The sequence below is a fragment of the Geotrypetes seraphini genome, chromosome 4, assembly GCF_902459505.1.
Source record: "Geotrypetes seraphini chromosome 4, aGeoSer1.1, whole genome shotgun sequence".
Classification (NCBI taxonomy): domain Eukaryota; kingdom Metazoa; phylum Chordata; class Amphibia; order Gymnophiona; family Dermophiidae; genus Geotrypetes; species Geotrypetes seraphini.
The window spans coordinates 6,023,351-6,047,965 of record NC_047087.1 but is presented as its reverse complement, the minus strand read 5'-3'; the positions used below and the strand labels follow the sequence as shown (position 1 = coordinate 6,047,965).

Sequence of the window (24,615 nt, the reverse complement as noted above, 5' to 3'; positions counted from 1 at the left end):
ATAAACACCTGTGTCGTTGTTGGTGGAAGGGAATTTTTTCAGGGATAAAATGAATATGACATTTCCACAATTCAAAGATATTCTTGCTCTGGCCCTAGAGTGGAAAAGGTTTGTTGTAGGCATTCAACAGCCCTTACTGGATGAGAGAAAAGCAGGAATTCTAGAAGAAGTCTCCAAAAACGTTTGTGTCCTGGACAATTCTCCACCTTCTGATCGCATCATGTTCTTCCCACTTTTGCCCCAATGTCTGTCTTCATCTTCCTTTCTTTAGCTATAATTACAAAATAAGAACCCTAGTGATCGGACACTGAGTGCTCCTTTGATAGTTCTGAAATCTTTGAGGTCTAGATTGCATTGAGATTCTGTTTCAGAAGAAAAAATTAAACTTTCAAAGGAGAATGTTAGTCTGAGAGAGTAAAATCTCAGGCCTCAACATCTTGCGTAGTCTATACGGTGTCACATCTTGGTCATTTTTACTTCAGAGAAAGGCACCATAAAAATACAACTTCCTGTTCTTAAAGTGTCCAGAGAACTGCCAGATTTAGCCAAATATTGATCCTTGGTCATTAGGGGAACAGCAAGGAATAGAAAACAAAGCAAATCTTAAAATGTCTTGCCTCACATTGAATGTAATTCCGGCTGCCGTATCTCAAAACCAGATACTTCAGAATAAGAAAAGGTTCATAAAAGAGTGACCAAAATGATTAAGGGAACAGAAAGGCTAATAGTTAAGGGGAGAGACATGAAAGAGATCCTGAGTGAAGTAGGATGTGTAAATGCAGATCGATTTTTTTGTTTAATAAAGAGGAAAATATTATTTTCACTCATTACCCCCTTCCCCCCCCCTTTTACAAATTCACAATAGCGGTTTTTCGTGCAGGCTGGCGTGCTGAATGCTCTGCGCTGCTTTGAGTGTCGGGAACAGCGCAAGGCATTCAGCACGTCAGCCTGCGCTAAAACCCGCTATTGCGAGGGGTAATTTAGCGGTGTAACTCATTTCCAGAGAAAGTAAAAGCAGTTGGCTCTAAAAAAGTCTGGAGGCATAAGGGAGGCCAGGAGAAAGCCACTGCTTATCTCTGGGAGGACGTGGCTTGGAAATAATCTAGCTGTCTTTTGGGATTTTGCCAGGGGCTCGTAACCTGGATTGGTCGGTTAAAATCAGGATATTCGGTCTAACCCAGTAGGGCAACTGTTAAGTTCTTATTTTCACTTACCAGCAAATCCTTCTAGTACCATCTGGCTCCAGAAAAAAAGAGGATGGATTGAGGCATCCAGGTTTTACTTCCATTGTTATCAGTAGAAGTAAAACCTGGATGTCTGAATCCGTCCTTTTTTCTGGAACCATGTGGTAACCCTACGTTTTGCCAAAGTGAACGCTTTCAAAATACAGAACTTTGACTTTTGTATGACTCTCATCAGTGCTCAGATAGTATCAACTGCACATAAGAACATAAGCAGTGCCTCCGCCGGGTCAGACCATAGGTCCATCCTGCCCAGCAGTCCGCTCCCGCGGCGGCCCAAACAGGTCACGACCTGTCTGAATCACCAGAAGGGGCTCCCTTGCCACCTTGGTTTCCCATTGAGTCCTATCTTCCCATCGAAATCCTAACCCTCCGATCTTGCACATGCACGACCTGGTTTGGTTTCTATACTTATTACCTGGTTAGCTTTCTATACTTGTGTTACATCCCAGCTCCTCCCTCAGTATCCCACGATCCCTTTATCCCTCAGGAATCCGTCCAATCCCTGTTTGAATCCCTGTACCGTACTCTGTCTGATCACTTCCTCCGGTAGCGCATTCCAAGTGTCCACGATCCTTTGGGTGAAAAAAAACTTCCTTGCATTTGTTTTGAACCTATCTCCCTTCAGTTTCTCCGAATGCCCCCTCGTACTTGTTGTCCCCTTCAGTCTGAAGAATCTGTCCCTATCCACCCTCTCTATGCCCCTCATGATCTTGAAGGTCTCTATCATAAATATGCTTTTGTTGGTTAGAAAAGCAAAATCCAGCCTTGCTTTTTCCCTTGATTTGAGGGCCAGATCTTAGCATTTCAGTACATTTATGGAGGAAATGTCATCAGACAGCACTTCCCTAAGTTCTCTTTGCTAGATGGGGAGAAACTTGGGGTTCCCAGTGGCTCTGCTCTGCATTTAATCCACTGGCTAAGATTTCGCTCTGTAAAGCCTTTGCATACGATGGAGAAACCCAGGCCTGGATCAGTAAGAACAGATGAAGAACTGAAGGGGACAATTCCATAAAATGGGAGGGGGGGACAAGGAAGCCCTCAGTGCCAAGTCTAAAGCAGCATTAAGGCGCAGCCTAGCAAAACTTAAGATGCCTAAGTCTACCTTGAAACGCATGCAATACTATTCTCTAAGCCAATTTGAAGTGGATTTTTATTTCTTTATAGATGATGCCTGTAAATTGTTTTCTCAAAGTGGATTCGGATTGGCTTCAGGAAAGCAACTTAGGTTTGAATGTGGACAGGAAGCAATTCCAGTGTTTGATTCTCAGCAGCTTCGATACGCTAACTAACTTAGGGCTACTCTTTGACTTCCGGTTGGAAATGCTGCTGCAGGTAGAGACCATGAGGCAGCTTGTCATTCTCAACTGATTAACGGCTGAAAGCCTTAGGTGAACCTTCAGCCACGTACCTCCTTCTATAGTCTAGCATCAACCCTTCCCAAGCCCCTAGCTCTATAGTCCATCATCTCCACTTCCCTACCTCCTCCCAACTGACCAGAATCGCCCTTTTCCATTGTCCACATTATTCTTTCACTTTCCTACACCTCTCCTCCCCCAAGTGTTCAGCATTACCTCTCCAGGTATCCAGTGGTGCTGCCTGATTCACGTCAGTGAATTGATTTGAATCATTTCATTGTCCGAGAAAATCGGACTCACCGATTTAGCAACCCCCACCCTGGTAAGACCCGACATACCTCTGAGGCCTCCAAAAACAGTGGTGGCACTCTGAAGAGGCTGCTTTGCAGCCTTCCCTCTGCCGCATCACTGCAACTCATCCTCAACAATGATACCTAGATCATTTTCCTGGGCATCATTTAGCTATAGTTTGGGTTCCTCTTTCCCACATGAATCACTTTGCACTTGCTCACATTAAATGTTATTTGAAATCTGGATGCCCAGTCTCCAAGGCTTGTAAGGTCCTCTTGTGATTTAATAATCTTTGAATAACTTTGTGTCATCAGCAAATGTAATTCTCTCTACATCATTTATAAATATATTAAAAAGCAGTGGGGAACCCCACTATTTACCCTTCTCCGTTGTGAATTCTGACTTTTAACTCTGCTCTCTGCTTTCTATCTTTTAACCAGTTTTTAATCCATAGTAGGAACTGCCTCCTAAATCATGAATTTCTCATTTCCTCAGAAACAATGGCTGACTGATTTTAGACTGAAGCTTAATTCAGAAAAAACAACATTTTTGTAGCTTCATCACACCCGTTTGATACCAAAACATCACTGTGTATCAATAAACTTAGTTATCCTATTCAATGTACTAATAAGCTTCTAGGTGTAATACTGGATCAAGGTTTGACTATGAAGGACCAGGAAAGGGGGTTTTTTTCTCTTTGGAAGCTTCGTTTAGAATTTTGGTACAATCCCTTATATTAAGCCAACTAGATTACTGTAATATCGCCTATTTGGCAATTTCTCAGAAGAATATGCAGCCATTGCGATTGGTGCAAAATGCGTCAGTCAGGCTGATCTTTGGGCTGAAGAAATTCGATCGTGTCACACCTTCTTTTTTTTTTTTTTTAATTCTTTATTCATTTTTACAACTTACAACAAGTGTAATCAGAAATAACATTTAAACTTAAAAACATCACTTGAATTTCTGTTACAATCATTTTAAATTAATGAACTTTATCCCCCCCACCCTTACCATATCATATGTAATCACTTATATCATATAATACATTCTTTTCTACTAATCCAAACAATTAATATAAGACCAGAAACCCCCCCACCCCACCCTCTTATTTGCAATTGTATAATTAAGGGAAAAATGTTATTTACTCGTTGCAATAATCTGTTAATGGTCCCCAAACATCCTTGAATTTATTAAAATGTCCTTTCTGTATGGCTAATACTTTTTCCATCTTATATATATGACACAAACAGTTCCACCATTAAAGTTTAATCTACTCCAATTCTTCCAATTAAATGTAATTTGTTGACTGGCGACTCAGCTTTTTATTTTTTGAGGATATTTGACTCTTTGCCCTCATTGACATGCCAAATAAAATAGTATCTTATGATAGGGCCACCGGATTCTCCAATAAACTATCCCACCTTCTTATCGACTTCTGCATTGGCTTCCGATGGAGGCACCTGTGAAATTTAAGTTTGGCTGTTTTTATTTTATTTGGGTTAGCTCCTAAATATATAATGGACCTTTTTTCTTTTTCAACCAAGACACAAGAGAAGCTCACACTTGAATTTTGTCTCCCCACCAGGTAGAGGATGTAAACTTAAAAAATATCATCAACATCTTTTTTCGTATCAGGCAGCATCATGGGGTAAAGATTTGGAAAAATTGCTTTTGCTTACTAATACTTAGGAGGAATTTAGGAGACACCTAAAAACATATTTGTTCCGGAAGCATTTAGGTAGCTGATTTGCCAAATCTTATACAATAACTCATCTTTAAGGTTTTAGTTATGAGCTTTTAGTTTTGTAAGTTTTATTCAATCTGTAGCATTTTTAATTATTGTAAACCACATAGAACTTTACGGTCCTGCGGTATATAAACTTATTATTATTATTGTCTTTATTTATATTTTTTATATACTGTACCACTTGAATAGTAATCAGGTCCTAAAAGTATCTTCCCTATCTGTCCCAGTGGGCTCACAATCTACCTGGGCCAACGGAGGGCTAAGTGAAGAAGCAGTGCTGGGATTCAACCTATAACCTCAGGATGCTGAGACAGCAGTTCTAACCACTAAAATCTTTTGAAAATCCAGATACACAGTTAAGATGTCCACAAACCACCTAATTCAGCACCTGGACATCCTAATTGCTAGGATGTTCAAGTGCCAACTTTCAAACCCGTTTTCCTGGATGTCTAGTGAGATGTTTTCTCCACTGTGCATCCAGAGTTCAAGGGGGTGTGTTATGGCGTACCAGATTTGGACATAAGAATAGCCTTACTGGGTTAGACCAATAGTCCATCAAGCCCAGTAGCCCGCTCTCACGTTGGCCAATCCAGGTCACTAGTACCTGGCCAAAACCCAGGGAGTAGCAACATTCCATACAGAATCTCAAAGAATAGCAAGATTCCGGAATCCCAGAGAGTAACAAAATTCTAGAATCCCAAAGAGTACCAACATTCCATGCTACCGATCCAGGGCAAGCAGTGGCTTCCTCCAGGTCTTTTTCAATAACAGACTATGGACTTTTCCTCCAGGAAATTGTCCAAACTTTTCTTAAAACCAACGCTATCCGCTCTTACCACAACCTCTGGCAACATGTTCCAGAACTATTCTCCGAGTGAAAAAATATTTCTGCCTATTGGTTTTAAAAGTAGTTCCCTGTAACTTCATCGAGTGTCCCCTAGTCTTTGTAATTTATGACAGAGCAAAAAATCAATCCACTTCTACCCATTCTACTCCACTCAGGATTTTGTAGACTTCAATCATATCTCCCCCAGCCGTCTCTTTTCCAAGCTGAAGAGCCCTAACCATTTTAGTCTTTCCTCATATGAGAGGAGTTCCATCCCCTTTACCATCTTGGTCGCTCTTCTGTGAACCTTTTCTAGTGCCGCTATATCTTTCTTGAGATAAGTTGATCATAAATGAATGTAAAACTCCAAATGAGGTCCCACCATAGAGCGATACAGGGGCATTATGACATTCTTAGTCTTGTTAACCATCCCTTTGTTAATAATTCCTAGCATCCTGTTTTTTGGCCATCGCTGCACATTGAGCAGAAGGTTTCATCGTATTATCTACGATGATACCCAGATCCTTATCTTGGGCACTAACCCCCAAGTTGGACCTTAGCATCTGGTAACTGTGATTCAGGTTATTCTTCCCATTGTGCATCACTTTGCATTTGTCCACATTAAATTTCATCTGCTATTTAGACGCCCAGTCTTCCAATTTCCTAAGGTCCACCTGCAATTTTTCACAATCCGCATGCGTTTTAACAACTTTGAACAGTTTAGTGTCATCTGCAAATTTAATCACCTCACTCATCAATCCAATTTCTAGAGCATTTATAAATAAGTTAAATAGCACCCCTGTGGCACTCCATTGTTTACTCTCCTCCATTGAGAAAAATGACCATTTAACCCTACCCTCTGTTTTCTATCCAATAACCAATTCCTAATCCACAACTGAATTTTGCCACCTATCCTATGACTCTTTAATTTTCTCAGAAGCCTCTCATGAGGAACTTTATCAAAAGCTTTCTGAAAATCTAGATCAGGGGTCCCCAAAGTCCCTCCTTGAGGGCCGAATCCACTTGGGTTTTCAGGATTTCCCCAATGAATATGCATGAGATCTATGTGCATGCACTGCTTTCAATGCATATTCATTGGGGAAATCCTGAAAACCCAACTGAATTTGGCCCTCAAGGATGGACTTAGGGAACCCCTGATCTAGATACACTATATCAGGGGTAGGCAATTATGGTCCTCGAGAGCCGGAGCCAGGTCAGGTTTTCAGGATATCCTCAATGAATATGTATGAGATGGATTTGCATGCACTGCCTCCTTGAGATACAAATCTATCTCATGCATATTTATTGTGGATATCCTGAAAACCTGACCTGGCTCCGGCTCTCGAGGACCAGAATTGCCTGCACTATATCAACCATCTCACCTTTATCCACATGTTTATTCACACCTTCAAAGAAGTCAAGCAAATTTGTGAGGCAAGAGCTCCCTTGACTGAATTCATACCGACTCCATCTCATTAAATCATGTTTGTCTAGACTCTACTGAAAGGTCACTTGGACACACAAAGTCAGAGGCGTGAAGAAGTACAAGAGTTTTTTATTCACAGCATGCCGGGACTCTAGTGCAGTTAATAGCCTGCCTACTAGAGTGTCAGAAACAGGAAATACACGGACTTTTATGCCCTTTTCGCAAACTAATATATGCAAAAACTACAATTTTCATTTGTTACTTCTACAACTTTCTACAATTATTATTGGTCCTAAGCCAGCAGTTATGATAGGCTCAGGGATACAACTTATAGTCCTATAGGAAACTAGCTCATTTCTCTGCTTATCTAAATCTTACAGGTCTAAAGGCTACATGTACAGAAGGGCAGGGCACATCATGGCTCAAACTCTTATCTATTCAGCTTACAATGTGGTAGGGCAAGGACATACATTTTAGGCAGATGCATTCAATAGATTAAACACTGTTTTCAGCTATGTAGGCCAGAGCAATATTTTAAACAACAGTTAACTATTTCATGACCCTACATTCCCCCCTTTCAGGCTGGCGTACCTAAGGAGCCAAGCCTGACAAAATAAAGTTAGGGGTCAGGAAAGTCGGGGTCCCCAGTGGGTAAGGGATGATACTGGGAGAGGGCAAGGGCCAATTCAGCAGTGGAACGGTTGACAGCAGAGTCCACAGTGTGGTGAAGAAATTTCATAGCCAGTGGAACTAAACAAGGTAGACAACATAGTACCAGGGAGGACAAAGCAGTTATCAGCAGAATTGTTTTCAGGGTCATACCAGACGGTAACCAAGAGCCCAGGGAACCAGAGAACCAGTCTGTATTGAGGCCATGCCAGGTTTGAACAGGAACATGAGCCAGCTTGGTGATACGATCCACAACTTCCTCAATCACTTTACCATCATCATCAAGTTCAAGGCAACAGTTGGAAAGGTTGAATTTACCACAGACACCCCCTTCAGCAGCTAGTAAATAGTCCAAAGCTAGACGATTCTGATAAATAGCAGTGCGCATTTTAGCATTCGCTCTGCCAATGGTACTCAAAGCTCTGGAAGTCTCATTGGTTATCAGTTCAAGTACAGCTTGTAGACGAATAATGCGGTTCAGCATGTAGATTGGGGTCCGATAGCCCCAGGTGCCATCTTCGGCCCATGTGGCAGGTCCGTAAACAGCAATGATCCGTTCTGCAGGCCAGTCATCACCCCATTCACCTATTTTAAGGGAATTGGTGGAAGTAGACCGCTTTTGGCGACCTCTGGTGTTGAATACAGGGGCTCCCAGGTGTTCACCATCGGCCAGCGGTAACAGGAAGAAGCTGGGGCGGATCATGCCGAGTACACAAGTTCCAGTCCAATTTGCTGGCAACCAGGAGTATGCAAATAAGCCGCAGAGCCAGTATCGACCATCAGGGGCTGGCCAGTGATCATAGGAGATACCTTTGAGTAGATTCTGGAGGGGACTACCTGGCAGAGTGGAGGTGAGGTTAGCAGGCCAGGGAGTCCAGGTAGCTGTTGTGGCATTGAAGGACCAGAGCGAGGTACATTTGAGGTGTCCAACTTGAACATTGAAGGGACCATCAATCCGCTGCAGGCAGTGAGAGGCAATAATGGAGGTCCGCAAAGTCCATCGAGGAGGCCGAGGAGTGGAAGCAAAAGTAAGGTTCTGTGTAGATAAGCTTAACATGTCTAACTGCTTTGCCTCCCATGGCCATTGCTCACCCATATTAGTGCCACCACAAACAAAACAATTGCTAATATTAAGGGTTTGTCCAATAGCCTCAGCAAACTGTATAAACAAGTTTCGAGTAACTGCTGGAATTTCAATGTCTACTTTCATGTTTTCATAAAACTGTGGAAATACAATGGAGTGATGTACTGATGCTCGGGGTCGGGTCACTACATGGATGTATAGGTCTGCACCTGGGTCAGACCCTTTGCCTGAAATTCTAAACCCAATACGCCATTTCACATACTCTAATTTCTGATTCCAATTTTGGGGTTTCATGATAGTGAAGGAAACTGGGTTGCAGGCCCCTATCGGGCAGGTTGGGCTAGGCATAGGGCCTAAACGTAGAGTAGCAGAAGCTGGGGGCGGCTGGCCTTTTCCGTGGGTTAGGGGGTAAGTAGCCCACTTAATCTGATGGTCATATTGACAGGCAAAGGCACCATACTTTCTCTGCCTGTACAGTGGAGAGATTATAAAAGGGCACATGTATTTATCACATGTGGAGTAATATCTCTGCCAACTGAGGGACCCACAAGTAACAGAATACTTAGAGTTCTCCAGACCTGCAGCCCTATCAGCAACCCCACATGCATCAAAATACACAGTTACTGGCTTCCTGGGATCCACTATGGGAGTTTGGTTAACAAGCGGACCATCAGCCCCATTAATGCGGACTTCTACCCATTTTTCATCTTTAATACTAGTGGGTTGGTAACATATGACTCCATCAGTGGTTCGGCACTTACGATAATTGACTCCCTCATAGGAACAGACATCAGATAAGGGAGCAATATGACAACGGAATTGGGTTCTATACAGGAGGGCCATTTCTACCTGATTTCCATTACGGACCTCAGAAAGACATGGTTTACAGGACTTAAGGGGTTGTGCCTGAGCTTCTGGCACAACAGGAAACAAATACAAAAGGAAGAAGCATAAGACAGTAAGAAGAAAACAGCAGTCGGATATAACACATAGGAGCATTCGGCAATGTATACACAGAAAACCCATTTGTCACAGAGTGACTCTCAATGCACATAGAAGAAGGTTCAATTGGGGCAGTAGTTAACCACAAACAGTCAGTAAAACTCAAACACTTATGAAAAGGTTATATTCAGAACACCTGTCAAATACAGTGGTAAATGTTCAAAGCAATTTTGAGGTTTTAGAAATTTTCAGCTGGAGGTCTGTCTTGCCTGGGGTAGCTTGCCATACAGCAGCAGGCTTGACTCTGCTGTAATGAAACCAGGTTTCGTGTCCGGACACCTTGACAGCTGTAGGGGAAGAAATGAGGATAGTGAAAGGGCCTGTCCACCTAGGTTTTAGGGGGTCTGACTTCCAAGTTTTTAGCCATACCGTATCCCCAGGGATGTATCCATGGACTTGTGTAGCTATCGGTAGTGGGGCCCTTTCCAGGACCCATTTGTGGAGCTCTTGAAGGGCCTTAGCTAAAGATTGGACCTGACTCTGGAGGATATCTGATCCCAGAGTAGCAAAGGAACCAGGATCTGGGTTCACAATGGGTGGTGGCCGGCCGAACATGAGCTCAAATGGGGACAATTTAGTGGGTTTAGATGGGGTACATCTAATCTGAAATAGGACAGAGGGCAGCAGGACAGGCCAGGACAGATTGGTTTCTTCAATTCGTTTCGTGAGAAGGGTCTTAAGAGTTCTGTTCATTCTTTCGACCTGACCAGAGCTCTCAGGATGGTAAGCAGCATGTAACTTCCATTCAATTTGGAGAGCCTGAGCAGTTTGTTGGACAACATCAGCAATGAAAGCAGGGCCGTTGTCACTGCCTATAGAAACAGGAAGACCAAAGCGCGGAATTATGTCGTTTAGGAGGTGCTGGGTTACTTCTCTGGCGCGTTCAGTGCGAGTAGGGAAGGCTTCAACCCATCTAGTCAGAGTGTCTGTGAAGACTAGAAGGTGACTGAAGGAACGGGAAGTGGGCATGTGGGTGAAGTCTACAGACAGAACCTGCATCGGATATGTTCCAATGGGTTGGTGTCCAGGAGGTGGCAGTCGTCTGATTGGGGAATTTATTCTAGAACAGACAACACACTGTCGGACCGTATTCCGGACTAGCTGATCAAGGTGATTGATAAAGAAATGTCTCTTGAGAGTCATTTTCATAGCGGGTTCTCCAGAGTGTGCCAAATCATGGCATCTTTTGACAATCGTGAGGGCCAGATGTTGAGGAATGAATATGAGGGTACCCACTGTGCTCGTGTTTGAAGTATCAGTGTGTGGGTCTGGATTGGCACTTGAATTGGCGCATATTTGTATCCACCCCCCTTTCAGGACAGACTGGCCCGAAAGAGTGCGGGCCCAAGTCTGTTCCTGAGAAGTGTATTGGGGTGTAAGGGAGTCCAGAAAAGGAATGATGGTGTACAGAGGAGCCGAAGGAGGGGGGCAGAGGCTGGCAGCTCGGGCTGTGCGGTCGGCAAGGGCATTGCCACGTGAGATGAGATCAGTGACACGACGGTGGGCACGACAGTGCATAACCGCGACACGGGAGGGCAATTTAACAGCCTCAAGGAGGTCAAGAATGAGGGGAGCATGATGGATCAGGCGGCCGGAGGCTGTAATGAAACCTCGATGTTTCCAGATGGCCCCATGGGCATGCAAGGTAAGGAAAGCATATTTGGAGTCAGTGTAGATGTTGCAAGACTGAGAGGCAGAGTGGCGAAGGGCAGAAGTGAGGGCATACAGCTCAGCTTCTTGGGCGGAAGTGCCAGAGGGCAGAGGGCCCATGAGTAAAGGGGAAGTGGCAGAGACTACTGCATAACCAGCAATACGAGTACCAGAAGGGGTGACAGACGAACTGCCATCTGTGAAAAGAGTGAGATCAGGATCCCGGAGGGGGATATCAGTGAGATCAGGACGGGAAGAATAAACTAAGTCAACGGTGTCAAGGCAGTTGTGCACGACCGGCTGGGAGGAGATAGGGAGGAGAGTGGAGGGGTCAAGGAGTGAAGAAACAACAAGAGAGACCTGTGGGTTTTCACAAAGAAGGGCTTGGTATTTAAGGAGGCGCTCATTCGTGAGCCACAGGGAGCCTTTATGTTCTAGAAGAGAGGTCACACAATGTGGGACAAAGAGGTCAATGTGTTGGCCAAAAGTGAGTTTATTAGCGTGCTGTAAGAGATCTGATACGGCGGCAATTGCCCGAAGGCAGGGAGGCCACCCAGCAGCAACAGGATCCAATTGTCGAGAGAGATAGGCAATGGGCCTACGCCAAGAACCAAGGAATTGAGTAAGGACTCCGGCTGCGATACCAGATTTTTCATGAACATAGAGCTGGAAAGGTTTGGAGGGGTCAGGAAGGCCAAGGGCAGGAGCCTGAGTCAGAAGTTTTTGGAGGCAGCGAAAAGACCGCTCCTGAAGTTGGGTCCAGACAAAAGGGGCTGAGTCAGCGCCCTTGGTGGAATCATACAGAGGACGAGCAATAGTACTGAAATCAGGGATCCAGATGCGACAGTATCCGGCAATACCGAGGAAGGCGCGCAGGGCTTTGCGAGTATCAGGAACAGGGAGACTACAGACAGCCTGGACACGGGTGTGGGGAAGGGACCTGGTACCCTGGGAAATATGAAACCCAAGGTAGGTGACACGAGGAAGGCACAACTGAGCCTTCCGGAGAGACACACGGTATCCGCAATGGAGGAGAAACTGAAGGAGAGAGCGAGTGTCCTCCTGACAAGCAGAGATAGATAGAGAGCAGAGAAGAAGATCATCTACGTACTGCAGGACTTGGGAATCAGATGAAGGGGAGAAATTAGCAAGGTCTGAAGCAAGGGCGGTGCTGAATAGAGTGGGGCTATTTTTAAAGCCCTGGGGTAGACGGGTCCAGGTTACTTGGGAGGTTTGTCCAGTGGAAGGGTTTTCCCATTGGAATGCAAAAATTGGCTGACTGGTAGGGGCTAACCGACAACAAAAGAATGCATCCTTGAGATCCAAAACAGTGAAGTAGGTAGCTCCAGGGAGAACCAATCCCAACAGGGTATAAGGATTAGGGACAGTAGGATGGATATCCTCTACAAGACGGTTGACAGCACGGAGGTCCTGGACGGGGCGGTAATCAGGGGGATCACCGGGTTTCAAAACTGGAAGGAGGGGGGTATTCCAAGGTGATTTGCAAGGAACCAAAAACCCACAATCTAGCAAACGAGACAAATGGACGTGTATTCCCTGGAGAGCAGACTGGGATATGCGGTACTGCTTGATAGAGACCGGACTGGCAGAAGCCTTGAGGGTAACAACAAAGGGTGGGATGTTACGTGCTAGTCCGGGGGACCCAGACTCAGCCCAAACAGTTGAATCAAGGCCCTCAAGAAAATCAGGTACAGAGAGTGGGGGTTTGCTTGGACACTCGTTCTTCCAGTGACCCCTCTCCTTGCAATAGGCACACTGATCCCGTTCCAAATTCCTAGGGGGTCCTGTCCTATCAAGCTGGGACCCCGTAGGTTTTGAAGGGCCAGAAAAATAGGGGGGGCGCTTGGAAGAGCGGGACTCAGAGTTTCGGGTAGGGGGCCGGTTACTTGGGAAAGTATTTTGAAGGGCTACAGCAAGGAGGTCCGCTTTGCGCCGGAGAAGCTTATCAGCTTCTTGCCGGTTAGCGCTGTCCCGGTTCATGAAAACGCGCTGGGCAATCTCAAGGAGCTGGACAGTGTTCATGCCTGCGAACCCATCCTGCTTCTGGAGTTTCCTACGGATATCAGGTTGTGTCTGGCTCACAAACGAGGTATTAACCATACGGAGGTTTTCAGGTTTTTCTGGGTCAAAGGGAGTAAAGGTACGGTAAGCGTCACAGAGACGTTCATAGAATGCGGCTGGGGATTCATTAGACTTTTGGAGGACCTCAGATACTTTAGAAATGTTGGTGGGTTTCCGAGAAGCCAACCGGAGACCCTCAAGGATATACTGGCGGTACCGCATAAGGAAAGTATTATGAGTGGCATCATTGGGGTCCCAATTAGGGTCCTGAGAAGGGAAATGGTTATTGATCCAGTTGGGGTCGGCTGCATCTGCATCCGCCTGGGCCTTTGTAAGGGATTCTTGCAGAACCCGTTTACGTTCTTCGGTATTTAGGAGACAGAGAAGTAGTTCCTGGCAATCTGACCACGTGGGGCGGTGTGTACGAATGATGGATGTAATTAGATCAATAGTTGCCTGTGGCCGCTCTGAGTAAGGAGGACAATGGGATTTCCAATTGTATAAATCAGTGGTGGTGAAGGGCTGATATACAAGGCTAATAGTGGGTGGTCTAGGATGCCCGGCGGCATCCGGTGGATTGGCAACAGGAACCTGACGAAGGGGCATGGCCAAATTTGTAGCCTCCAGAGTCCCCTGTTTCATTTGTCTTCTCATGGGAACTATTTGAGGAGGATCAGGTCTCAAGCGATGGCTGATAGGAGAATCATCGGAAAGAGAAAGAGAGTCCAGAGGTGGATAAAGGACTGGGGAGGACAGAATGTCATGAGCTGGGCTATCAGCCAGGGCTCGGGAAGGGGAAGCTGGAAATTGAGCAGGGAGTTGTACAGGCTGGGAAACAGAAGGCTGAGCAAGAGAGACAGAACTAGGATTGGGTATGGGCTGTGGTGTTACCGAGTAAGAAGGAGGAGCAGTAGGTATTTCAAGTATGTCAGTTGAAAGGTCAGACTCAAAAACATGAGTAGGACGATAATTCTCATTGACAGTCTTCCTGAGGGTGAGAACTTGGGACTGGAGTTTCTTGGGTACAGAAGGGAAAAGCCAAGAAGGCTTGCTACGGACTAAGTCTAACCAACTATCTATATAGGGGAATTGATCAGGATGGCCAGTCTTAGGGTGAGTTACTATAATAAAAACCTGACGGGTTATGTCCTCTTCCAGGGAGCCAGAGGGGGGCCAGCCCACACCAAAAGTCGGCCATTCTAACTGGCACAGACGAATAAGGGTTGATTTTTTAAGTCTAGTCCCATAATCAGAGCCAAATCCCTTTTTAAAATTAACTAACATTGTATCAAGGGGGTCCCCATAGGTAGACTGACATCCCCCCATTGTGCAATGGAGGACAAAAACACTTCCCTGTATTCCTGGCCCCGCCCGTCTCCGGGCTAGGGAAACGCAGTACTAACAGGTCCGCACTCGCTTCGTCCTCAAGGACGTCTCAGACACTCTCAAACACACAAAACACAACAGACTTCAGTTTAGTTACCCAATCAGAAAATAACAGTTCCTATAATCCCTCCCAACGACTTCAGCGACTGATCAAGTGGCTTACTAGGCAGGAGAATAGAGACAGGATAGGAAAGATCAATTCCTACTTACCAGATAGTGGCCACTCCAAGACAGAATTAAACTGATACAGATTCTTGTACTTTAAGCTGAGACTGGATAAGTCAGTTGAAGTGGTCAAACTTCCTGAGGTCTGCCAAACCCAAAAGAAGGGATGCCGGCTAAGCAGACTAGTCAGCTGTAGGACCATAAACAAGTGACCAATCGAGTAACCAGTGGTCAAGAGACCTTCAAGTCCCTGTTCGGGCGCCAAATGAAAGGTCACTTGGACACACAAAGTCAGAGGCGTGAAGAAGTACAAGAGTTTTTTATTCACAGCATGCCGGGACTCTAGTGCAGTTAATAGCCTGCCTACTAGAGTGTCAGAAACAGGAAATACACGGACTTTTATGCCCTTTTCGCAAACTAATATATGCAAAAACTACAATTTTCATTTGTTACTTCTACAACTTTCTACAATTATTATTGGTCCTAAGCCAGCAGTTATGATAGGCTCAGGGATACAACTTATAGTCCTATAGGAAACTAGCTCATTTCTCTGCTTATCTAAATCTTACAGGTCTAAAGGCTACATGTACAGAAGGGCAGGGCACATCATGGCTCAAACTCTTATCTATTCAGCTTACAATGTGGTAGGGCAAGGACATACATTTTAGGCAGATGCATTCAATAGATTAAACACTGTTTTCAGCTATGTAGGCCAGAGCAATATTTTAAACAACAGTTAACTATTTCATGACCCTACATTACGTGTTCCACAATTTTATTTTTATAATTGTTTCCACAATTTTGCTTGGCACTGAAGTGAGGCTTACCAGTCTGTAATTTCCCGGATCTCTCCCGGAGCCCTTTTTAAAAATTGGTGTAACATTGGCCACCCTCTAATCTTCAGGTACTACAGACAATTTTAGTAACAGGTTACAGATCACAGATTATTAATAGCAAGTTAGCAATTTCATGTTTGAGTTCTTTTAGTATCCTGGGATGTATACCATCCAATCCAGGTGATTTATCACTTTTTAACTTGTTGATATGGCTTAGTACATCTTCTAGATTCACTGAGATTTCTTTCAGTTCCTCCGCATCATCATCTTTGAAAACCTTTTCCGATTGAAGTAGATCTCTTACATCTTCTTCCGTAAAGACCGAAGCAAAGAATTCATTCAGTCTCTCCGCTATGGCCTTGTCCTCCCTGAGTGCCCCGTTTGCTCTTTGATCATCCAAAGGTCCCACGGATTCCCTCACAGGTTTTCTGCTTCTGATGTAAATAAAAAAAATTGCTATGAGTTTTTGCTTCTTTTGCAAGTTTCTCTTCATATTCTTTCTTACCTGTCTTTATCAATGCTTTGCATCTAACTTGCCAATGCTTGTGTTTCTTCTTATTTTCTTCATTCGGATCCTTTTTCCATTCTTTAAAGGATGTTTTTATGGCTCTAATAGCCCCTTTCACTTCACCTTTAACTACGCCGACTCTCGTTTCCTCTTCTTTCCACCTTTGCTGATACATGGAATACATCTGGTCTGGGCTTCCATGATGATATTTTACAGTTTACAGTCCTAACCTTTGCAACTGATTCTTTTAGATTCTTTTTAACAATTTTCCTCATTTTATCATAGTTGCCTTTCAAAAATTAAACGCCTCTACAGTAGATTTCTTTTGTGACATCACTCCCGGTATCAGCTCAAATTTGATCACATTATGATCACTGTTCCCGAGCAGACCCAACACAGTTAACTCCTGTACTATGCCTTGCATTCCACTAAGGACCAAATCTAAAATAGCTTCCCCTCATGTCAGTTCCCATACTAGTTGCTCCAAGAAGCAGCATCTAGGACTTTTACCTCCCTAGCATTCCCTGATGTAACATTTAACCAGTCAATGTTGGGATGCAGCGATAAACCTTTTGCAAGATGTCCTGGACGGAACTACTACACTCATCTTGGAACCAACCTCCTTTGTCTCTTTGCCATGCTGAACTCTTTGCCTCATCTCCAACTCTCCTCGCTTTCCACACCCCCCGACGATGGCTGAATACTTCCACAAGGTCTACAAAATTAACCTGGAGTTCTCAACCGGGTCACCTCCACCTCTGCCTCATCCTTCCTTTTCTTCCTTCTCTATAATCACTGAAGAGGAAATTGCTCAGTTTCTTTCCACCTCCAAACCCACACCTGCTCCTCTGATCCTATTCCCACCATCTACTTAGCGCTATATCCCCGACTGCCATCCCTCTTATCTTAATGATTCTTTAGTTATACTTTCTTCATACACAAACTTAACTATTTTATTACTTAACTTACACCGAAGTTCCTCAGTTTGCCACTCTTCCGCTGTTAATAAGAAAAATTTTTAAAGTATAAGCACTGGCACTTTAATGAAAAAATAAGTATAAATGGATATAAAAAGCAGATATATAAACAAAAGAACACCGATTTAAATAGTTCCGGTGAGGAAGTATCCACATCTCTGCTAGCCTACAGCGGAAGAGTGGCAAACTGAGGAACTTCGGTGTAAGTTAAGTAATAAAATAGTTAAGTTTGTGTATGAAGAAAGTATAACTAAAGAATCATTAAGCTGAAGTTCTATTATTTTCATGTGCTACAATTGTCGTTGAAGATCCCTCTTATCTGCCATATCCTCAATTTATCGGTTTTCAGATCAACCATTCCTGATGCCTTCAAACATGCCATAGTTATGCCTCTCCTCAAACAACCCTCAGTGAATCTGTCCCTCCAACTATCACCCCATCTCCCTCCTTCCGTTCTTATTTAAGCTATTTGAATGTGCTGTTCATCGCCATTGTCTAGACTTTCTGTCATTCCTAGCTATTCTTAACTCGCTCCAATCAGGCTTTCACTCCATGGAAACTACCCTTGCTAAAGTCTCCAATGACCTGTTACTGGCCATATCCAAAGGCCTCATCCTTCCTGATCTATCCGCTGCTTTTGAAACTGTAGACCACCGCCTTCTCCTTGATATGCCGTCCTCATTTGGATTTCAAGACCCTGTTCATTCTTGGTTCTCTTCTTATCTCTCGCATTATAACTTTAGTGTATGCAGTGATGGATCCCACTATCATTTGGGGTTCCACAGGGCTCTGTCCTGGGACCTCTTCATTTCTCCATCTATACCCATTTCCTTGGTGTTCTGATCTCCTCCCATGGCTTTCACTATCATCTCTATGCTGACATCTCCCAAATCTACCCTCCACACCAGAAATCTTTGCAGGAATCCAAGCCTGGGTCTCAGCCTGCTTGTCCAACATTGCTGCCTGAATGTCCAGCCACCACTTAAAACTGAACATGGCCAAGACTGTATTACTTATCCTTCCACCCAAACCTCTCTGTCCTCTCCCCATGCTCTCTAGCTCAATGGATAACACTATCATCCTCCGTCTTGTCAGCTCACAACCTCAGGGTCATCTTTGACTCCTCTCCTTCTCTGCACAAAACCAGCCACTTCTTTCTCCATGTCGCCAAAATCTGCCTCTCCTCTCTGAGCACACTACCAAAACCCTTATCCATACCCTTATTACCTCTCGCCTAGACTACTGCAATCTGCTTCTCACTGGTCTTCCGTTAAACCACCTCTCTCCCCTTCAATCCGTTGAAAATGCTGCTGCATGACTTATATTGTGCCAGAGTCGCTATGTTCACCTCACCCCTGTCCTCAAGTTGCTTCATTGGCTCCCTATCCAACTCTGCATACAGTTCAAATTCCTCTTATTGATCTACAAGTGCATTCACTCTGTAGCTCTTCAGTACCTCTTTTCCCTCATCTCGCCCTATACTCCTCCCTGGGAACGCCATTCATCAGGCAAGTCTCTCTTATTTATTTCATTAATTTTACATCCCATCCTCCCCAATGAGCCCTTCTCCTCCACTGCTAATTTCAGACTATGTCTCTTCTCTCTTGCTGCACAATACGCCTGGAACAGACTGCCTGAGTTGGTACATCAAGCTGGATAGTGAAAGATGTATACCAACTTTACATAAAAAGATACAACACCAGGTTGGTAATCAATAAACCTAAACGGAGGAAAAGATCTCAGATTCACCACTAAGGGAACATATGGGTGTTCTCCCTATAATCACGTGGTGATGAGTTTCTTTCATCGATCATTATTATTTTTTAATTTTTTTGTTTATATTCATTATAGAAATTAAAACTCATAAAGTGCACTAGTGTATAACATATATTAAGCAGAAAAGAAAAATTACTTATCTGCAGCTGAAGGCAGGTAAAGTGCTTGAGGGCTCCAATCAAAAAGTGCAAGAAGCTGAAAATAGAGAGCACACAGATGAATTAAAGTGCTCAGTGTTCTTAAAAATTGTACACTATAAAGTACACAATAAGAAAAATGCAGAAAAACTTATCTGCGATTTAGAGGAGCAGGATAAAGTGCTGAACTTTTAAAGTGCTCTATGCTTAATTATAAAGAAAGCACTTCAAATGAAAGAGCGGAGAGTAGAAAGCAAATGAATTGAGATTTAGGACGGGGTCGTGCAATATGTATTTTGCATTAAGCAGAACATTTGAAGTGCTTTCTTTATAATTAAGCATAGAGCACTTTAAAACTTCAGCACTTTATCCTGCTCCTCTAAATCGCAGATAAGTTTTTCTGCATTTTTCTTATTGTGTACTTTATAGTGTACAATTTTTGAGAACACTGAGCACTTTAATTCATCTGTGTGCTCTCTATTTTCAGCTTCTTGCACTTTTTGATTGGAGCACTCAAGCACTTTACCTGTCTTCAGCTGCAGATAAGTAATTTTTCTTTTCTGCTTAATATATGTTATACACTAGTAGTGCACTTTATGAGTTTTAATTTCTATAATGAATATAAACAAAAAAATTAAAAAATAATAATGATCGATGAAAGAAACTCATCACCACGTGATTATAGGGAGAACACCCATATGTTCCCTTAGTGGTGAATCTGAGATCTTTTCCTCCATTTAGGTTTATTGATTACCAACCTGGTGTTGTACATCAAGCCCCATCCCTTGTAGCATCCAAGTCCAAACTAAAAACCCACCTTTTTGAAGTTGCTTTTAACTCATAACCCCCTCACCCTAAATCACCCAACTGTAGCCTCCTTGTGATCCTGGGCAGGTCACTTGGTACTCTACTGTTCCAGGTACAAAAACTTAGATTGCGAGCCTGCTAAGGATAGAGATAGTACCTACATATAATGTGTACAGCGCTGTGTATGACTGATAATGCCATAGAAATGATTAATAGTAGGAGTAGTAACTTAGACATTTGGACTAGACCTCTTTTGGGAGCATCTAAGTGCCAAAAAGGCACCCAAATTGACTAGATAACCAATGGATTATGTAATTATGCCCACACAATCCCCCAGTGGTCACTGACCCCCCACCCCCACCCCCAAAGATCTGAATGAAGCAGTACAGCAGTATTTACTGTAGTATAGGAAAGCCAAGTAAAACTCCACACAAGTGTCTTAAGTAGCCAGGTGGGTGGGTTAGTGAACTTTCGAGAGGAGCCAGATCCATAGACAACATTTATGTGGAAAGTGTGAGCCCACCAAAAACCTACTCTCCTGCCATATAGGTGCCACCTGCGGCCATAAGGCTATTGGGGCGATCGATAGGTGGGTATAGTAGGTTTTAGGGGAGTTTTGGAAGACTCACCCTAAATTATAAGAGGTATATGGTGAGATGTATATATGGTACCACTTATATGAAGTTCACAGCAGTGCCCTCTAAGATGTCACACTGCTCTGTTGGGATGTCTACGTGGCCAGATCATTAGAATGGTGGCCTTTCCCACGTCTAAATGGTGCTGATATGGACGTTTCTAACTTAGACTTTTTGTGGTCAAAAATGGTGAAAAAAGTAAGATAGTCTAGCTGTTTTGGCAGCCAAGACATCCAAGTAGATGATTTTTGAAAAAAAAAAAAAAAAAAAATTATTTGGATGTCCCATTTGAAAATGGATGTTTCTCGGTTTCTGTCTTTGGATGTCTTGCAGGAAACATCCAAATTCAGACTTAGACGTCCTATCGAAAATGGCCCTCTATATCAACTGTCTCATCTTTATCCATATTTAGTCACCCCTTTGAAGAAATGTAATAGATTATTGTGTCAAGATTTCCGCTGACTAAATCTGTTGGTTTTGTTTAATTAATCCATACCTTTGTATATGCTCTTTATATCATTTTGCCCGGCACAAACATCAGGCTCACTGGTCTATAATTTCCCAGGTCATCTTTGAAACTTTTTTTAAAAATTGGTGTTATATTTGCCATCTTCCAGTCTTCTTGTACCATGCTTGATTTTAAAGTTAAATTACACATCACTAATAATAACTCTGCAAATTCATTTTTTAGTTCTGTCAGTATTCTGGGATGTATACCATCCAGTCCAGGTGATTTGCTACTCTTCAGTTTGTCAAATTGTCCCTTTCAATCTTTCAGGTTTACAGAAATTTGTTTCAGTACCTCTAATACATCACCATTGAATACAATAGTACTGGTATCTCCCTCACATCTTTATTGGTGCAGACTGAAGCAAAGTATTAATTTAATCTATTGCTATAGTCTTATCTTCCCTGAGTAGCCATTTTACCCCATGAACATCCTACAGTTCATCTGATTCTTTTACCTGCTTCTTGCTTCTAATATACCTTAAAAAGTATGTGTTTTTGCCTCCAAAACAGTCTTCTTCTCAAAGTCTCTCTTTGCCTTCATTGTGCATTGCATCTGACTTGCCATTCCTTACGCTGTCTCCTATTATCTTCAGATGGATCCTTTTTACGTAGAAACATGATGGCAGATAAAGGCCAAATGGCCCAGCCAGTCTACACTTCCGCAATAACCATTATATCTTTCTCTCTCTCTCTCTAAGAGACCCCACGTGCCTATCCCAGGCTTTCTTGAATTCAGACACAGTCTCTGAATCAATCACCTCTTCCGGGAGACTGTTCCACGCATCTACCACCCTTTCTGTAAAAAAGTATTTCCTCAGATTACTCCTGAGCCTATCACCTCTTAACCTCATCCTATGCCCTCTCATTCCAGCTTCCTTTCAAATGAAAGAGACTTAACTCATGCACATTTACATCACGTAGGCATTTAAACGTCTCTCAAGAAAAAAACTAAGAGTAATAGAAAAAATCCCAAATTAAACTACAAAATATTACTCACCAGAGATGGGTTACACTCCCCCGATAACCATTTCACAAACCAGTTTAATTTGGAATTTAAACGTCTCTACCATATCTCCCCTTTCCCACCTTTCCTACAAAGTATACAGATTGAGATCTTTAAGTCTGTACTCATACACCTTATGACAAAGACCACAAACTATTTTAGTAGCCTTCCTCTGGACCAACTCCATTCTTTTTATATATTTTTGAAGGTGCGGCCTCCAGAACTGTACACAATATTCTAAAAGAGGTTTCACCAAAGTCTTATACAGGGGTACCAATACCTCCTTTTTCCTACTAGCCATACCTCTCCCTATGCATCATTCTAACTTTCAGCGTCACCTTTTCAACCTGTTTGGCCACCTTAAGATCATCACATACAATCACACCCAAGTCCCGCTCCTCTGTTGTGCACATAAGTTCTTCACCCCCTAAACTGTACCATTCCCTTGGGTTTTTGCAACCTAAATGCATGACCTTCCATTTCTTAGCATTAAATTTTACCTATCAAATTTCAGACCATTCTTCAAGCTTCGCCAGGTCTTTCTTCATGTTATTCACACCATCCGGCATGTCTACTCTATTGCAGATTTTGGTATCATCCGCAAAGAGGTCAATCTTACCCGACAACCCTTCAGCAATATCGTTTATCAAAATGTTAAAAAGAACAGGCCCTAGAACTGAACCTTGAGGCACACCACTGGTAACATCCCTTTCCTCAGAGTGATCTCCATTGATCACTACCCTCTGTTGCCTTCCATTCAACCAGTTCTTGACACTGTCAAAGGCTTTGCTAAAATCTAAATATACCACATCTAGCACATATCCTCTATCCAATTCTCTGGTCACCCAGTCAAAGAAATAAACCTACCTCTAGTGAATCCATGTTGCCTCTGGTCTTGTAATCCACTGGATTCAAGAAACTTCACCAATCTCTGACTTTTAAAAGCATTCCCATTAATTTGCTTACCACAGAAGTCAGACTTATCGGCTTGTAATCCCCTACTTGTTCCTTACTTCCACTTTTCTGAATGATGTTGTTTCAACTCTAATAGCTTCCATAACCTCACTTTTTAACCATGCCAGCTGTCATTTTATCTTCCTTCCACATATTTTAATAACATAACATTGTGCTTATAGACCGCGTTACCAAAAAGTGCTACGCGATTAACAAAAAATTATAAACATTAAACATAATCAAGGGTTGAATGAATCAAGTAGTCAGATATTTTGTGAAAAGATAAGTTTTCAGCTGTTTTCTAAAATGGCTCTAGGAATCAGCTGAGAGCAACAGTGATCGAAATTCATTTTCATGAAAAGCTGCCTGGGACGCCAAAGAATGATTAAGACATTTCTTACTTTTACAACCCTTTACTGAAGGAAAATTAAACAAAGCATGGGTTTTTCTAGTGTGAGTAGCTATGGAGAAACTATTAACCAAGTAGGTAGGGGATGCTCCATATAAAGCCTTGTAACAAAAGCCACCTGGCTTAAATAGTACCTGGGCCTCCACAAGCAACCAAAGCAATTCACAGTCCAGGAAAAAAAAATAGAATTCAGTCATGAAATTGTAATGCATGGAGTTACAGAGCAGACTGGATGGACCATTCAGGTCTTTATCTGCCATCATTTACTATTGGTCTTTTTTACAAAGCCGCACGGAAACAGCCCCGAGGCCGTATGTTACTATGAATAACATACATGCCTGTTTTTTTTCATCCTAATTTTGTCATTGATGGATGCCTAGTGGTAGGGCTGTCCATGAGCTTGTTCAGAACACACTTGAGCAGTAGCTGGGATCATGGGTCCTGTACATTTGGTTTGCTATTCTGCTTAGGGGCTAAACATTGTATCTTGCAGACAAACGTAGACCTTTTTTCTCTATCTTTGTACAAAGGTCTGCCCTCCGACGTCTACCAGAACAATTTATTTAGTTACAGGGACCCATCATGATAGAATGAGTAAAGTTATCATATGGTTCTAGAAAAAGTATGGTTTGAGACATCTGGCTTTTACTTCCACTGTTTCAATCCGTCCTTCTTTGCTCTAATAGAAATGCAGTTTGATTTTAACTGTTACTGTGTCATGGGGTTTCTGTGTACTGAATTATAAACTACTTGATATTTATAAAAGATTAGTGATACATTGAATAAATAAATTGAATCAAATGAAAGCACTCACCGCCTGTTCATTTGGTTGGTAGGTGTGTGACTCGGACACTGTCCTGGACCCTGCCTGCACTGTAGAAATGCTAAGAATCCTGGAGGAGGATCCTCATGTCGGTGGTGTTGGGGGAGACGTGCAGGTAACCAACCAATAGCCGGAAACATTGCTAATTACATGACACCAGCACAAGCTGGTGGAGGGATCAGAGCTTGGTGTTAGGAGTGGAGAAGTCAGTCTACGTCTGTGTGTGGTCATTGCAACCCAAAACTGGGAGTGGAAGGGGTCAAAACCCGATGCTAGGAGTGGACAGGTCAGAACCCAGTACTGGGAGTGGAGA

At 43.1% G+C, this 24,615-nt stretch overlaps 1 protein-coding gene across 2 annotated transcripts in view; it reads left to right on the top strand.

The window, feature by feature from the left end:
• Positions 1-24,615, top strand: part of HAS3 (hyaluronan synthase 3) — a 41,585-nt gene that overhangs the window by 11,107 nt on the left and 5,863 nt on the right. For both annotated transcript variants that reach the window (XM_033941071.1, XM_033941070.1), the window contains exon 3: positions 24,316-24,417. In XM_033941071.1, the coding sequence (XP_033796962.1) occupies positions 24,316-24,417 (102 nt within the window). The remainder of the gene's footprint in view (positions 1-24,315; positions 24,418-24,615) is intronic.